This window comes from Neopsephotus bourkii, unplaced genomic scaffold (genome assembly GCF_033783945.1).
Source record: "Neopsephotus bourkii isolate Nb327-2 ecotype Australia unplaced genomic scaffold, CSIRO-AGI_Nbou_v1 NB_1574, whole genome shotgun sequence".
Classification (NCBI taxonomy): Eukaryota; Metazoa; Chordata; class Aves; order Psittaciformes; family Psittacidae; genus Neopsephotus; species Neopsephotus bourkii.
The window spans coordinates 7,829,505-7,847,537 of record NW_026902050.1 but is presented as its reverse complement, the minus strand read 5'-3'; the positions used below and the strand labels follow the sequence as shown (position 1 = coordinate 7,847,537).

The following is an 18,033-nucleotide window of genomic DNA, read 5'->3' as shown; positions in this document are numbered from 1 at the left end:
GGTGCCTGATTTGCAATAGGGAATTGCATCCCAAATGCCCTGAGCACCAGCAGCACACTTAGGATTTATAAGGAAATGCCCCAGTTTCTGGTTCTTGTGACTCTATCTCCAGCAGATAGTAGTGGTGGAGTGGTATCTACTTGCATCAGCACAGGCTTCAGGCCAAGCACTTCCCGTTGTTGCTGCTGAATTTCTTGAAAAACATAAATCATACCAGGTAACTACATAGATCAGTCTTAAAAAAACACAACAATAGTCATTCCTACAGTGAGAAACATATTTTTGGAAAGCAAGTAATACTTTAAAATAATTGGAAGTGCTTGTGTTTCCTCTGAATAAGGGATTTAAAATTAGATGCTGATTTCATATCTGGTTTTGGACTGATGTAATCCTGGAGGCAGTGTTGGAGGTAGTTTTGCTCTGCACTGACATACATTAGAGAAGAATCACTCCCAATTTCTCCTCTGCAAAATTATGGAAAGAAGAACTAAAAAAAAAAAAATAAGCATGACTAAGCCATTTTAAATCTAATGGGGAAAATAGTTGCCTTAATATATTATTATAGGGGACTGAGTACATGAGAAATGATGATCCAAAAATGATTTAAAACCACTAGATAATGAAACTGACTTGAATATTAAATATACATAAAGAAAACATATTGTTCTTCACCGTAAATATGTGCTATCATAACCCATGCACTGTCTTGTTGCTGCTAATCACCCTGAAGGCCAAAGGTCATTTTTCATTCAAACCATTTATTTTCTGCAATTGCAAAATAGACAAATGAATTCTTGTGGGGAGCAATTAGAAGGAATTAAAGACAATGCAAAGACTATTTATAAAAGCTTTAAGAATCAATTCTGACTAAAGAAGAAGATGAAGTCGTATAAAAAGAAATATATGGTAATGTTGAGTTGTATGGGTCGATAATGACATCTCAGTGCTGAGATAGAATTACCTTCTCTCCCAACAGCATCATCATTACATATCTCATGCCTGTGATCAGTACATGTCAAAATCCTTCATATTGACAAATGTGCTGTCCACTTGCATCTGTGGAGAATGTTTTAGCAGCTGAGTGATTATGAATCAAACCCCAGAGCTTACAGCCCCTACTGCCTCACAATGCTTTCACATTTGTTGTCTGACAAGTAAATGTATCTTGAGTTCCCTCTGAGATTTTTTTTCACCGATTTTGATAAAAGATGTTTGGCAAATTGGCAGTGGTACCCTGTACATTGCAATTTGTATTCGGCATTAGGAATGTGAGCATGAAATGAGAGGGCAAGCTACAGGCTAAAGGAAAAAAAACACAAACCCACAACCCAAAGCCTGATCTAACCAGCACGTGAATAGTCATTCCAGGAGACAAATACACAGCTCTGACCATTAAAATAAAATAAAAAAAAAACAACCCTAAACAAACCACCCAAATACAAATGTGCAATTATTCCCATTAAATAAAATATTAAAGTCCCAACAATTGGAGCAGTCTCTTATGGATTTTGAAGAAAGGGTTGTAAAGGTGTTCTCAGCTAAGGAGCATTCAGCATCTTGTCTTTCATGTAATTTCTTCCTTCATTACAAGTAAGGTATTGCTCAGGGCTCATGCTGTGATTTTTATGCTCTGTATGTGAGAGCTTGGGTTTCTTCTTTTTTCATTTGTTTGTGGTGTTATGAAGAGGCAGATGGTTACTCTTGCCTGTCAGAGGGCTCAGCAGCAGTCATGGACTTTCCAAGTGACAATGTTTGAGATTTTGGAGCAGGATTTGATGGTTAGATCCAGACACCTTAAAGGAAACCATTCTCCAGAAAATATGTAAACCCTCCTCCCTGAAAATTACAGACAGCTAAGAGTGGAGATACCCCAAAGCACATAGGGTTTACAGGCAACAAAAGGGATATTAAGAGGTTGAAATATTCAGAGAAAAAATAGGATAGGCATCTAACAGATGATGTAAACACATAACACCAAACCCACCAAAGGTTCATTTCTTACGGATTTGTCCCATAGTCTTTGACTGTGATGGGCCATAAGACTGGATGGAATGTTTGCTTGTTTGCTGGAACATTGATGGAGCCTCGCTGGATATGGCTTCTTGCAGATCTTGGTTGAGCCAGAGTGTTCATAAGGTTTCCTCTGCAATATTTGTCCTCTGCAAGTCCTGTAAAAAGACCTAAATTGCAAGAATTGAATTGTTGTTGGGGTCTTTATTTTTTCTGTTGATTTGGTCCAAAATGGCCAATGGTTTCAGTAGATGGGATGCATAGACTCACAGGTGCAAACCCACAGACCATGACCGCGTCAACTGGAATTTTATAGAACCTGAGGCTTAAATGAACACTAATTTAGATGTTTGGAAGCAGCTTTCTGTTATAGCAATTAGGACAGGAGTTCTGCTGTATGCTGGCATTGTACAGAAACAGCACCGTGCTGTAACAGTTACAGGCATTATTTCAAGTAGGACAACATCATGGCCATGACCTTGCCTAATGTGCCCCATAATTTTTGAGGCTGCAGCTCTACATTTGGTTGGTTTTTTTCCTTCCCCTTGTTTTGTCTCTTGGCAGTGTATGTTCTTTGCATTTTGTGTTTCCAGTGAGGGCAGACAGACAAAGCAGTATTTACCATGACAGGTTCTGTACTATGTTCTGTTGCAGATGTCAGCTATAGAAAACATGGCTGAAAAGCTGGAGAGCTTTAGCACCCTAAAACCGGAGGCCAACGAGCTGATCCAGTCGGTGCCGTCCATGTTCAACTTCCGCGCGCCACCGAGTGCTCTGCCAGAGACCCTGCTGCGGAAGGGCAAGGAGCGCTACACCTGCAGGTAGCCCCAGGGCCACCCCATTCTGCTCTCTCATGCTTCTGAAATCCCCCCTGCTCAGATGGTTGACAGGGACTGTGGCAGGTCTCAGAGCTCTGTGTGCCCAATAAAACATGGAAAGCGTTTTGCTTTGGGGGTCCTATTAAATTATTGTGTTATGAAACAAAGAGCTTGCCCTGTATCATACCGGTTTGATAAATGAGGTGGAAACTATTACATAATCAATCCTTTTTTTTTTTTTTTCAAAATTTTCTCATAACTTTCATATACACAAGTGTGCTTTCATTACTGGTCTTTTTGATCGTAAACTACAGACACGTGTTTTCTCAGGTTTCTGGTTTTAATATCCAAAGGGATCAGCGATAAAATACATGACTTTGTAGTATTTCTGTGTACAGACTTAAAAAAAATACAATGAGGATAGTCATTATAAGTGCAACCAAAATGAATGTGAGCTTTGTTGAGGAAAGTAGAATTAGTTGTGTGGGTATTTTGAAGGCTTATATATCACATTGTGAAAAAGTAAATGGGATATTCAAAAGTGAAGGGATGCAATCTTCAAAGTTGTCACATGGGGCGACCACTACCCTCATTCACTTAAGTGTTGTGTGTGCTCTGCTCCCATGCATAAAATGGGCTGAATGTTCTTAATAGGACTGTGCTGATCATGAACTGAATATTAGTATGTTACTTGAATGAAGGGTATTTTTTTCCCCCATTATTTTTCCTGTAACTTATTGAGTTTGGAGAATCATTTTTAAATTGCATTATTTAGATCTGTGTATCGTCTCCAGAACGTGCAGGTTTTTGACACTGGCATATCAGGTTTATCTGACCTTTCTGAAAACATGTCACCTTCTTTCACAACATGTTGTTACAGAAGCATACCTTGATGGATTAGATGTTTGAGTTTTGTCTACTCTGATCCTGTTCAGTGCACAGAATGATGTCATGTTTGCTGACACATAGAATTGGTTGAAAGATTTGAAATTTGCTTACATAGAGGCAGAAGTCCAAGGCTTTAGTAACAGTTTCTCTTGATTCCAAATCTGAATGTGACCAATAATCACCTTGTGAGCTTAGAAATTTGGGGTGATCTTTAAAACTGGTATATTTTCATATATCCCTTGTTTATGCACAAGAAAAGCTGGTCAGTGCTAGCAATTCCAATCCCATTCTTCTGTGGTTGTGTCAGTCACATTTGCTGAATGCTTTTATTATAATGTTGTTACACGAAAGCAACGGCAGTAGTACCATATATTAGTGATTCAATTTGGGCTGTGCATCCAGTGCAGCTCAAATTGGGATGAAGGCTGCATTATCTTATCAAACCTTTTGTTATCACAGATACTGTGGCAAGATTTTCCCGAGATCTGCAAACCTAACACGCCACCTGAGGACGCACACTGGAGAGCAGCCCTATAGGTACTGCAACCCCTTATCCCATCTGTGGCTTGGTCAAGTGAATAAAGCAAGGGAATGAGTGTTCGATAGCCTTGCTCAGCCAGCTTTGGTGCTTGCTCCTTAGCATTGATGACCCACCATTGTGTTTTGGTCTTAAACAGGGCTTTTTTCATTCACTGCTGATACTCACTATTGGAGCTGTGGAGCTGGGGAAGGGTCTTGGTCCTACTCAGTGAAATTCTTTTGGCTTAGGCAGCCTCTCAGGCACTATCTGCAAATCCTGCCTTTGCCTCATGGGATAGCTGGCACTTCGGAATCAGAATGGTTGAAGTGATTTTCAGTAGGACTTATGGTCATATTTTCCCTTCCAAATTTTTTTTCTTTGTAGGAGCTTTGTGGTGTTATTTACAGCCTAATGTTGGGTGTTTTGTCAATCAAATGATTTCTGGAAGGTCCCAGTTGTAAAGGCATTACTATATTTATTTGTTTCCTGCCTAATCTGGATACTTTCTCAGGTCTGCCTAACCGAAACGCATGTGGGTCTACTTTCTTGTTGATAGAAGTATGTATGTGATATTGTGTGTTTAGGACAGTCACAGGCAGAAATGTGTGAAGAGAAGTGTCACCTTATTGAAAATGAAAGACTAATTTTAAATCAACTGGAAAGCAGCCAGTTCATGTTGCAGTAAAACAGATGCACCAATTTCTGCATTTTATGAGCTGCAAAGAGCAGAGTAAGCTTACTGTTTGTGAGGAAACAATGTCTTTTGCCTCTAGTCTCTTTGGGAAATGAGATTCACATCGAATTTTACTGAATGAAGGTCTTGATGCATGTTATACCTGTCCACTGCATAAAAGCCACAAGCAATTACTAGCATAATGGACGATTTCAGCACTAAAAAAACCCTGACATCACTGACAAGTGTAAGAGAAGCATGGGAGAAGTAGAAGATTGCAAAACTAAAGTGATGAAGACTGTTGGCTGGTTGCCATCCAGAGAACTTGGAATAGTTATAGTATGACTTAGTAATGACTTAAAGAGCAATACAGTAAAGGCTTTAGGGACTCCAAATCGCTACAGAGTATGAAAATTGATGCCTCTGGTACTAGAGTGATAGACTAAACCACTCACATTGGCACAATATTAAAGGCTGGGATTGTTTATTGCTGTTTTTTGCAAGATAACCAAATTTCCTCTGGGATTAGCAATCAAGCAAGCTAATTCCTCAAGAAAAGATTTAATCACACAGTATAATTTAGAATAGGAAAAAAAATAGCCCTTTTTACCTTATTTGAGCATTAGTAGAGATCTGTTTCATGTTTTTTCCAGAAGTGTGTAATTGTATTGTATTGGCAGCACATGAAACAATAGTTATTCCTCTACTGTTTTCAAACTTCCCAGCTTTGCATGCAACAGTTTCAAAAACATGGGAATCAATTACCCTAGCTAATTTGATGCCATTAACTCTAAAATATTATGCTTATTCCTGAAGGCAGTACTTAAAATGTAAAACATAATGTGAATTAAAGCTAAAAACCCCACCATAGAAGTGATATTCCATTCCAAGAGCACAGCTCTCCAGTTATTCAGCCAAAACTTGTCTGGGTTTCTTGGAGGGTTTTGCCTTAATAAGGACCAAGGAACTGCAGTTGGGTACTGAGGCTGAGTCCAGAAGGTGCTTCACGTCTCTTATGTCAAACCTTACATTTCCAGACACTAACAAATCCTTTTCTGCCCACTTGTTTTGTTTTGTTGGGTTTTTTTTTTAGATGCAAATACTGTGACAGATCCTTTAGCATATCTTCTAACCTGCAGAGACATGTCCGTAACATCCACAATAAAGAGAAGCCATTCAAATGTCACTTGTGTGACAGGTGTTTTGGTCAACAAACCAATCTTGACAGACATCTAAAAAAGCACGAGAATGGGAACATGTCTGGTATGTATGCCTTTTTCCTCCCCAGTGTGCCCTGCCTACCGCCAGTGTTCGTATACAGGGACTGCATGCTCACTTTCAATGCTACTGAGTGTCAATAGGCACACGTTGCTCTGTGCCGTCTGCTCCAATGAGTGGGTGTTTGGAAAATATGTGAGTGCCTAAGCTCTGCTGACATTTAAAGTGCTTTGAAAATCTCAGTATAAACTCTGCTTTTGTATAACTTAATACCACTGGATGATGTCTTTTTTTTGGTTTTAATTAAGCCAACTGTAGCATTTTGAGAACAGACTGGGAAAATTGATTTAATCCCACCTCTGCAATCACTTGGCTCTCAATAGGAGTCCTAGATTTTGAGTCTCAGAGGGTACTCTAAAAGGTTTTCTTGGCACCTTCTAAAATATTCCCACTGTCAGGAGCTGAAAAGTGCTAGGTATTATGGAGGTAATGGTGCCTCCCAAGCCTCAAAGCAAATTGGTCACTGCACAGCAGCAGCAAAAGCAGTGGCAGGTAGTGGATATCATTGGTCTGGTTTAGGTATCTGCAGGGTTTAATGAAAATCCTGTCTGTAGTCTTTTAAGTATATACTTTACACCTCTGGAAATAACCAGATATATGAAGTGAATGCATAGCTGTCTTTCCCCTATGCTCAAAGACATCTGTCACTGGTCTGCCAGTGCTAATGAACCTGGGTGATTATGTCAGTGGTTGTTCCATATTTTAAACAAATTTGCATAACTGTAGTTAATAAAAAGAAATTTGTTTGCTCAGTTCAGCCATTGGTCTAACAAAGTTATTGACTGACAGTCTTGGAGTCACAAGGGATCAGGAGGGAGATATTGAAATAGATACTTGGCAAAAGTGATTATGGACCATGGCAATGGTGCCCAGCATGCAAGCAGTCTTTTTGGCTGTAAACCACCTTTGCCCGTAGATAATACCACTTCCCTTCTAATTACCAGTTTTATGGCTGAAAGCTGATAGATCACTGTGACCAACTTTTTCTGGCTCTTGCTCATTTTAACCATCGTTTCAATTTCAATTTGGCATAAATGTTTAGACACAGAAAATGTAAAAGACCAGCAATAGAAGTCCTCTATTTTGCTTTAAGGTACTGCAACATCTTCACCTCACTCAGAACTGGAAAGCACAGGAGCAATCCTAGATGACAAGGAAGACTCTTACTTCACAGAAATTAGGAACTTTATTGGAAACAGCAACCACAATAATCAGTCCCCCCTAAACTCAGAGGAGAGGTAAGTTGCATTGGATCTGCATTCAAAAGGTGCAACTTTTCAGGTTTGCTGGCTGTTTTTTCACTTTTGATAATGTCTGGAGCCAGAGATACTTCATCAGTCTGGTTGCTTCAGCGTTCCCCTTGCTTTATTACAAAAAGAAGCATGCCGATTCCCTCCCCATAGTGCATGACCATATTCCAGTGGCAGATGTCGGAAAGAAGGTTCCATCTATGAACACATTCCTCCTTGTATCAGAAACTCTCAGTTTCCAGTTCCCATCATTGACTTAAGTCTGTTGAAAAATGACCTTGTTTTACATTCATGGCAGAGCAAGTGAATTGTGCATCCTGTGGCTCAGTGTAGAGAGCCTTAAGATTTAAATGCAATTTAGATGTGTAATTAATAAAGTAGACTAAGCTAAATTCTTGGATCAAATGAAAGATTATAACTAAAAGTCCTTTCCTATAAGTAACTCAATCCCAAGAAAGATGCTGAGCAGCAAAAAACCCGTGAGGCTGTGGGTAGATGATGGTAGTCCACCTGTACTCCAGGATGTAAAAGACTTTTTCCTGCTAAGATTTATTAGGTATGTGGGTGTTTCAATTCTTCTGAACTAACATAAGAGAGGCCACTTCTAAATATTATCAGCTAATAAAAGTCCAACCAAGCAGAAAAGGCTGTAGCAGGGATACGCATGTCAGCTATACATATTTTTGTGAGATTGGCGTTGCATTATGCATTATTTATACCTTTGAATTGGCATTACATTATCAACATAAAAAAAATCTTGTTGTTGGTGACAAACTTCACTGTCTTCTCAATTTCCAGATGCCTTTGTGAAGGGATAGAAATGGTGGACATAACATAATTTCCACAAAAGTATTGGATTAAGTGATTACATGCATATTCAAATTTCATTCCGTCTTGATTGGCAGTGAGGGCTTGGGACTTTTTCCTTGCACATCTGGTCTCAACATGTCCTCTGACAGGAAGTCAGAAAAGTGGAAAGGTTGCTGGGTTGTGCAGTGTTTCCTTTCTAAATTTGGCACTTCAGACTGCTCTTGACGGATATTTTATCCCTGGCAAATTGCTGCATTTGAAAGCATAATTAGAGAATCTGTTTTCTTAATCACATGGCTTTTGTTACTTTGGTTGTAGTCCATCTCCCTTTCATTTCTAGCAGCTCAATTGAGCATAACAAGCAAGTTGGCAGCCAAAACCGTGCTCAACAATTTCTTATTTCTGCCTATTTAAATAGAAGATGATAAAGAGATATTGCTCTGATTATCTTAGAGGGGGTGGCTGCTTCAGCTGTCCCAACTCTGCAGAGCCTCAGATTTTTTGATACTGTGATATAAACAGACCATTCCCTAGCTTTTTTTTATATTATTATTATTATTAATGCAATACTCAACTCATGATAGTCTGCTGGAATTTGCTTGGAAAATAGATGAAACTCCATTACTTTTAGGAAATGATACCATTGTTTTATAGGAAACCAACTGTCACTTGTGTATGCTCCATAGGAAGGTATATCTGTTACAACAGCAAGTCAAATGTTAAATTCTAAATACACTTCCAGGGCTCATCCTTATCTTGACAGACTTTTGGTTATATTCCATATTGTCCCACATAGTTTGAAGCACATGGAGTCTAAAGCAAACTGTGGGTGGACAATACAGTTTCCATTTTTATAACTGTATTCCTGGAAGAGTAAGGACCTTTTGCACAATGAGAACAATAGATGAATCAAGGCCTGTGTGCTACATAACGAGCAGACACACCGGTAGTGTGAATTTTGTGGCTCCGCTGAGTGCTGCCCTCCTACACTGCTAGTACCTCTGGCCATGCATTTGTTGACGCAGCAGTGGTGCTGAGCTTCTTTGGCTCTCATTTAATACAGCAGACATGATGCAGCTCCAAATCCTTAGAATCTTACAAGGTTGAGGCCTTTAGCAAACGAGCCCCTACTTCAGCCATGGGTATTATGTCCTTGATAAAATCCTGTAGGAAGTAGTCAAGAGAAGTCATTGTATGAAAGCAAAGGACAAGGTAATAACAGTGAGTAGACCAAATGGTTTTCCATGTGTGTATTGCTATAATTACTCGTTTAATAGGAAGAAATACACTTGAAATGTTATGCGACCTTTCTTTTCATTACTTCTTACCCTTCAAATCAGTCAATAATGTAGTTCAGTGTGGAAGCAATATTGTGGGCTCCTCTTCAGGTCCCTAGCTGAAGTCACTTAGGTTCCCATGTTTGTAATCCATATGTTCAGTGAAGTAGTATGGCTTCTAAATGGGTGGTAGTGTGCAAAATTAATTATGCGTGTTAATTCTGACTTTAAAACTCTGAATGCAGTATTGGATGTCATTTTTTTGAAAATGCCAGATCTGATTTTCAGAGTTTCTTGGCCCCTACAGCTTCTGCTAAAAGACAGTGAGTTGTTTTGCACAGACTACATATATGATTGGAAACATGAGATGAAATAATGCATGAGAAAATTTGGAATGGATATCTGAACATACCTCGACTTGAACAGTAGTTTTAGCAGGATAACTGGAAAATACCATGCTCATGGTACTGTAACGTCCCACTGAATTTTTAGTAGAAATTCTTCAATTTTCTGCCTAAATATCTGAAGCTAAACAAGATACAAAATCCAGAAACCCCTTTATTCTACTGGGACAGATCGTTTTGACATCTGTCTCTGACAATCTTCTGGTGAGGAGCTTTTGTAACTGATTTGTGATTATTGCTGGGGTTTCTTTTGGTATTTTCAGAATGAATGGCAGCCACTTTAAGGATGAAAAAGCCATGGTAGCCAGCCAGAACTCGGATTTGCTGGATGATGAAGAAGCAGAAGATGAAGTAATGATGGATGAAGAAGATGAAGAGAGTGAAATTGCAGGGAAGGCAGTCAAAGAGCCTGTTACGAGTGACATACATGAGGGGACTCCAGAGGAAGATTACGAGGAAACAAGTACTTTGGACATGAACTGCAAAGCTTCCCCTGGCAGGTTCGTTTCTTCTGAGTATTGGCATGCCCCATATGTAGAACAAAAACAGTAAACCATACAAGAGTGCCAGCGCCAAACTGTGTGCCGTGGGAACCTGTCCAAAGTAGCCAGCTTCCCAGTTACGATAGCAACATGTGTCTGTGTTTAGGTCAATACCAGCCCTGTTTTCAGTCTCTTCATGCAATCTGTAGCCCTTCAGAGAAAAAATAACTGTGCTCAGGGAGCTATTGTCATGTTCTGAGTGGGACAGGAAATGTTTATGGGAGAGACGTTATCTACTCCATAAACCGACCTGGACCTCCCATAATGGTTATGTGAAATGCTGTGGAGACACCAGAAGAGAGACAACCTCTCCCTCCCCTGCTCCCACTGCCCATCCTCTCCTCTTTAGAAAATAAAGGGAAATTTCTTTTATTTCAAGATCAGAGTTCCACAGGGCAAGGTGGCATATGAATGTAAAAAAAGGGGGAAATTCCTCAAATATATAAATCCGAGAGGATGAGGGTATGCAGAGAGGATAATTTAATTGATGTTAAAACCTCCATGGTGTTTTTGTAGGTATAAAGAGGAGGAGTATAATAAGACTGGACTTTCGGCTTTGGACCACATAAGGCACTTCACAGATAGCCTCAAAATGAGGAAAATGGAAGAAAATCAATATAGTGACGCTGAATTGGCAGCTTTCAATACTTCCCAGCTGCCAGAGGACCTAAAACAACCCTTGTACAGGAAATCCAAGTCCCAGGTAAAAGCTTAACAGTTAAAATGTTACTGTCACCAAATACCTGAAGGATTAAACTGTTAGTGTGTGGCAGGCAAGGTTGTTTCATCTTCGTCAGACAGGGCTGTGCTCTGCACCCGCAATCCTCAGCCTGTCCAGACCCTTTCCTGTGCTCCCATTGCACCTGGGAGACCTGGCGGGTGCTCTGGTCCCTGATAATGAAGGGATTTCTTTCTTTTTGGCTATTTTTATTCCTACCTGCCATCCACAGAAATACCGTAAGAAATACTCCCACTCTGCTTTCAGACAGCTGGTGTGGTCACACTGATGCTGTGGTGTGTAGCTGCTGCCTTGCAGGGATTTGACTTGATCTGGCTGGCTTGGCTTTTTGGTACTTGTTATTATAGTCTGTTGGATGTTACTGCCTCTTGGTCTTCAGCATGTTTTCCATACAGCAATAACTAGGCTGATATCCTAGTGCTAGTTCTTGATTTTTTTTTTTTTTGAAACATTAATTAAAATGGGTATTTTTAGCCCCTTTAAAAAAAAAAAATCCGTCTTAAAAACTGCAGAATATGCTTGTAGAAAAGGTCAGCGCTGGAGACTGTGGTATTTGGTGAAATACAGGACCAGCCAAGGGATAATGTGATTCCTCAGGCTCTTGAAAAGAGGCTTCTGTGCCAAGAATCTGAAGGCAAAGGAGACTTTGAGACCTTGTCTACTATCAAAGGTTTCTCAGAGCTTTGAGAAGCCAGATGAAAGCAGAAATTATTATTACTATTAGTGAGTCAAAAGCGTCAGTAAAAAGGTTGACAGTGGTTTTACCTAACGCATTTTGATTTTTTTTTTTAAATAAGTTGAGAATAGCAATTGTGGCCTAAATGATGCCTGAACTGTGTAGGATGGCATGGGTCCAAGCTCAGATCCGTGCTGGGGAATCATAACCTATTTGTCCTTCTTTTCCCATCCAGGCGTATGCGATGATGCTCTCTCTCTCCGACAAGGACTCCCTTCATTCTGCATCCCACAATTCTCCCAATATGTGGCACACTATGGCAAGAGCTGCTGCAGAATCCGGCGCCATTCAGTCCATCAGTCACGTATGACATTGTGAAGTCTTACCGAGAATGGGACCAAGTCCAAACCAGTAGCATGGCTCTTTCATATATGACTATTTAAAAGACTGCTGAGCAGAATGCCTTATAAATCTGCAGGGTCACTCATTTAAAGTCTGGTGACCTTAAACGGAATAATTTTAAAAAGAAATAAACTATTTATTCTCAATATTTTGTTTTGCACAGCAAAGGCAGCTGCTGACTTCTGGAGGATCAATGCGACTTAACAAAAATAAAAGTTTCAGTGGATTATGTAAACTGGCCCCTGGAAAAAGTGTCTTCCAGTTCACCCGGCTTTGAGGGGCAGGGGCAAAAGGGTTAAGACTGCATTGATACACACATGGGCACTCTTTTAATGTAGGAACTGAATTGATTTTCTTTTTGTATAAGATAGTTTGACACAGGATTGGGAACAGTTGCTTTCATGTACAAATCTATTCATTCAAGCTTTATGCATTTTAGCCCTTCAAAGAAAGAAAATAGTTCTATCAAATGCACACTATCCATCGTAAATGTAGAAAGAAGTAACAGGGAATATTTTGTTCTCTCCGTGATTCTTTTGCCTTCTCAACTGCATTGTTAAAAAAAAGGAAAAACAAGAAAAAAAAAAAAAGAACTCTGAGAAACAATACATAAGAGGCTTGTGTATATTGTAAACTATGAATGTTCACTACTCCCAGAAGCTAAATCATCCAGATAATTCTGTGAAAGCACTGCGTTCATCGACAGCACCACTAGTTCAAATCATTGTAAGGAGATTTTAATTTTCGACAATCATGTCACTATTTTGTTGTATTGTTTCCTTTCTCCCCTACCCTCTAATTTCTTCTTTGTGTTGTGTGTACCATGTATTTATTTGTTGGCAAACGATTGTTTGTTGATTAAAAATAGCACTGTTCCTGTAACAAACAGCACTGCTCCAGTCCCCCACTGCGTTATGATGTAAGGCACCCATGTACTTCAAAATGAGTGAGGTGAACTGATCTGTGTATATGGGAGTGCAAAACAGTGTTTGAAATTTTCTTACATTCCTCTTTTATTTTATTTTTGCCTTTTAATGAACTAAATAACTAATAGATGCGACTTAGGGTTGGTTTGTTGGTTGTTTTTTTTTTTTGTAATACAGTAAATTGATTCGATTGTATAAACAGTTATGATTTCTTCATGAAAGCATGATTCTTCTGATTAAAAAACTGTACCCAATATTTTAAGCTGGTTGTCTGCGAACTTGTGTGATGTTATTATGTTCATGTTAATCCTATTTGTAAGATGAAGTGTTCCAAATTTATGTTTTAAAAAATTAAATAAATAACGGAAGGTATTCAGTTATTTTTTGGGGGTTTTTTTGGCCTTTAGTGAGGGACCAGATTTATTTTTCCTTTTGTTTATAATCTCATTTTGAAATAATCGGCAAGTTGAGGTACTTTCTTTAAATGCTTTGTACAATGTAACTGTTACGCATTTCAGTACATTACTATGAGAGGATCAACTTAAAAAAATAATAAAGGACTACAAAACTGAAGGGATCTTTTTTCTTTTTGTCTTGTTTTTGTCTGGGTCAGGGAAAATTGACGTAAGTTGTCTGCAGTCTGGGAAGCAAAGGCTGTGTCTGTTGGGTCATAAGGACAAGGGTAACCAGAGGATGGAGCATTGCAAAGCATCTTGGGCTCATTCACACCATTGGGGGGTTTTAGATCAGTCTTTTCAGTTTCAAAACTACCTTGGAAAAGAGAAATAATTTACTCATTTTACAGGAAGGATTGGTGCACCTTCAAACACTGTTGCAGAGCCTTGAGCTTGGACTGGTGATGCAAAAACCTCCACCTGTTGTTCATGAGGATGATTTTGGGAAGCAGCTGGCTAACAGCAAAACTTTGACTCACCAGAATGATGAAAGTCCATAGCTGAGAAGCTAAATGGGCCTCCAACTGCATGAAATGAGCCTCCAGAGTCTTCTTTTAAAAGAAAATTTAGTTTGAGTGTTCCCCTTGAAATTGGGTCCAAAGCCCAGCTTCTTCGAGGCCTACAGAGTGGTGGGAGGTGGGATATCCAGGAGGAGGCAGCCCTGGCCCAGGTGATGCACATTTTGCTGCACTTCTATCAGCAGAGGTGGAAGAACTGAGACTGCTCCAAAGGAGACCCTGGGGAAGTCCTTGCCTGCCACCGTGGGCCAAACTTGGTCTTTGCAGCTACTGCACAGGGTTGTCCTTCCTTCAAGTTTAAGTGACTCAAAAGAGTGAATATGACACCTTGTGAAGTCTTTTTTTTTTCTTTTTTGCAGTGAAACCAAGGCTTGCTATTTCCAGATGCTAGGGAGCTGGCATGAGCAGCAATGAGGGAGCACAGAGCTGGCTATCAGTAACCCAGGGCAGTTAGTAACAAACTGCATATTGAATCCAGCACTGTCCCTATGGGAAAGACACATTTAGGGAATATGATTTGCAGAGGTTTGGTTAAATCTGGCTCTACTGAAGCCAAAAGTACCTCCAAAGATGGAAGCCTTGTCTCCAGGCCAAAGGCAAGGGGTGCTCCTCTCTCAGTCTGTTTCATTACATAAAGACCTCTCATAGGTCACCAGATCCTGAAGTTCTATTTCAGCATAACCTATATGTATCATTCTCATCTTCAGCCCAGCTATGTAACCATCACGTATCAACAGAAGAACTGACAGGTCTGAATCCAAACCCTGTGAGGACAGCCATGGGCTTTGGTTTGCACTTACAGCTCCTGAGCCTCATGCACAAGTTATGGCAAGCTGAGACCTATAGGTCAATGGTTTTCATGCAGGAAGCCTGAACTACACCTGTAAATAAAAAAATAAGTAAGTAAAAAAAAAAGCACCTGTGTGCATATTCACTTCACTGGCCTGAGCCAGTGGTCAGCTACATACAGATAATTGCATAAGTAGGCTATAATTTTTAGTGCAGTTAAAGTCACCATGAAACTTGGTTTTAGGTTTCTGCCAAATAAAGAGAACAAATAGATTAATCAAGTCAAGTTTTGCCTGCAAACAACTTTCCAGATCGTTTTCCCCTTTAATTTGACGAAATGACAGTTCTTATCAGCTTTACCCTTACCTGCCCTAGATGAAAGGGGTTTGGGGAGGTGGAGAAAGGGTGGGACACTTTTCCCTGAGTTTAATGTTCTGAGTTACAGTAGCACACTCCCATCATATAACTGTCAGGGAAAGTACTCCTTGAGCTGAGCCATCCGGTTAGTTTAACCTGCTCATAACCAGGTCTATTGACCATCAGGGAGTGGCTGCCACCAACTCATCGAATTCCTGGGCTGACAGTCCTTTTGAGAGCCTTGAGATTTCTATTTTCATGTCAGCATATCCTGCCTGGCAGCACTGTCTATGGGGTGCAAGGAGCAGAGGGGGGCAAAACATACCACAAGGGGTCCTTTAACTCCATGGTAGGTACTTTACCATGGCCTTGACTTTCATTGCCTTTTCTCACTGGCAGAGTTATTTGCCCAGAGGAATAGCTAAAAAGCAATCCATATTTGATTAGCCTAAATAAACCAAGAAAACTGGACATTTTTTTGTCTTAGTGTTATACCCTCCCTGATGGACCACACAATTGCGCTTGTCCAGATGCAGATTGATACGTGAGGAACAATGTTTCTGGCTTTTTGCTACTGTGATTTTTCTGGTGTTTTTAGAAAAAAATAATTTCAATACTTAAGAAAAAAACACTTCAGCTTATTTCAGCGTCATCCTACTGTTCACCCCACTGTAGTAGTTTTCCATAAGTCAGCAAATTATTCCCATGTGATACAGCAGCCTTACTAGACGAAGGAGGTGCACATTACTGCCTCAATTCCTATCTACAGAATCTAACAAAGCACCAGCATGACAAGATGATTAATCAATATTTCACCCTGGCCCAGATCCTCAATACCACAGTGGGTCTGAGCCGCTGTTCCCGTGTCAGCCCTGCTGTTTTTCTGCATTAATAGCCACATTTGCAGAGTATGGGAGAGGAAGTTATTATAAAAACATTTGTGAGGTTGCTTTCACTCAATGATTCAGTTTGGCCCATTGCTCCATGCATGTCTTGAACTGTAAAACTTTCTGTCAGGTCCCTCTTGCTCAGACATACAGAGAATTGCTGCAACCTCCTGGATCATTTTGCCACACTCCGATGCTTTCCGGCTATATTAACTCTCATTTGTGGTTTTGCTGCTCAGTCATATAGTGGCATGGAAAAGCTAGCTTGTTTTAAAGATGCTTCCAGTAATGATTTAAACAAAACAAAGGCATTCAGCACCAAACAAAGCCCTTTTCTCCATGTCAAAGACCACATACCATGCCAGGACTCCAGTTACAAGAAAAATGTATTCTGCAGCCTGGCCAAAACCATCCTCTTTCCCATCCCATTGAATGGCTGGATAGGTTTGCAAATATACCTACTCTGCTGCTTCCAATATCCTGATTAATTCATCTTTTGTTTCTATGAAGAAAATGGTGCCAGCTTTAGGAAAGGCTCAACTTTACAACTGAGAGACACTTAATGAAATCTGGGGAGAGGGTGAAGAGGAGAGCATCAAATAAAAAGAAAAAAATAAAGTTACTGTATTCCTTTTCCTTTTTTTTTTCTCCTCAGCTCAGATTCATCTGCTACTAGAGAAGAACAATTTTCAGCAGAATTCACTGTTTTCCCAGAATTTAGATTTTAATCAGACCAACAAACATTTAAATAATCCCTGAAAAGAGGCCCCACTGCCATGCAGTGATTCAGGAACTCACCGTACATCTTGTGAGACTGAATCCTTTTTCCCAAACGTACTGCCCAGATTTTGCTTTGAACTAGTTGTCCCCCTGGCTATGACTATAGATAAGCCTGAACACAAATCCCTTTGCTCCTGATTCCTAGAAGCAGAGACTCCTTTTTTTCTGATCGAAGAGTGTATTTTAATGTCAATTGAAGCTATTTATATCTATAAATTCATTCAAGGAAGTTTTGGGGAACCTTTTATTATGATGGTGCTGTGGAAATATAAAAGTACTCTAAAAGCCACCCTCCTTTTTCCTTCTCTATTTTAATACTAATTCATTCCAGAAAGGCTAAAAAAATTTGATGAAATAATGTACTTCTAAGAAAACGTTTTGCCTGAAAGTTTTAAAGCGGGCCTCCCAGCTTGGAAGGGTCTAGTGGGAAAAGAGGTTTAGTGGTCATTTTGATGCTTAAATTATCAGTAATTAAGAAGTTGATTTTCTAGGATTGAGGAAAATTTTAAACAGCTGCTTCTTTCAGGCCCTTACTCCTCATTTTCATTAGCATGTGCTAAAGCAATCTGGAAAACATATTTAGATCTATATTATGCTATGTCAAGACCTCAGCGTCTGTACCTTGGGGCAGATAAATGTGAGATAGCCAAGGGTAGATGTGCCAGCACACACATGTGGAAGCATTCAATTTGTAATATGATTATAGCCCCAAAACAAAGCCTGCTTGATACCTGTGGCATATTTGTTTCATGGTAAGTGAGAAAATTCTCAAAAATCATGTTATGTTTCGCATCTCCAGCCACCTCAAACTAGAGAAGTAGCGCTTTAATTCCTGGAGAATCTCTTTCAACAGGCATATGTCAGGCCCAATTAAGGTCCAGGCAGCCTCACACTAATTAGGCTGAGGTATGCAGCGGTGCAACATGGTCATTCAGCAAAGCAGCCCCCTTGTCCAGGCCAGCACGTGCCCTTGTGCTGGCTGGTCTCTCTTCCTGAGGGCAGCTGACAGAGAAACTCCTGCTAGAAAATCACCT

The 18,033-nt window shown here is 39.9% G+C and overlaps 1 protein-coding gene across 10 annotated transcripts in view; it reads left to right on the top strand.

The window, feature by feature from the left end:
• The window catches only part of MECOM (MDS1 and EVI1 complex locus), a 192,927-nt gene extending 179,141 nt beyond the window's left edge, over window positions 1-13,786 (top strand). For all 10 annotated transcript variants that reach the window (XM_061371706.1, XM_061371704.1, XM_061371702.1 and 7 more), the window contains 7 exons: window positions 2,665-2,831; window positions 4,176-4,253; window positions 6,003-6,172; window positions 7,281-7,425; window positions 10,192-10,428; window positions 10,987-11,173; window positions 12,121-13,786. In XM_061371706.1, the coding sequence (XP_061227690.1) occupies window positions 2,665-2,831; window positions 4,176-4,253; window positions 6,003-6,172; window positions 7,281-7,425; window positions 10,192-10,428; window positions 10,987-11,173; window positions 12,121-12,255 (1,119 nt within the window). In that variant the 3' untranslated portion in view covers window positions 12,256-13,786. The remainder of the gene's footprint in view (window positions 1-2,664; window positions 2,832-4,175; window positions 4,254-6,002; window positions 6,173-7,280; window positions 7,426-10,191; window positions 10,429-10,986; window positions 11,174-12,120) is intronic.
• Window positions 13,787-18,033: the final 4,247 nt, after the last annotated feature.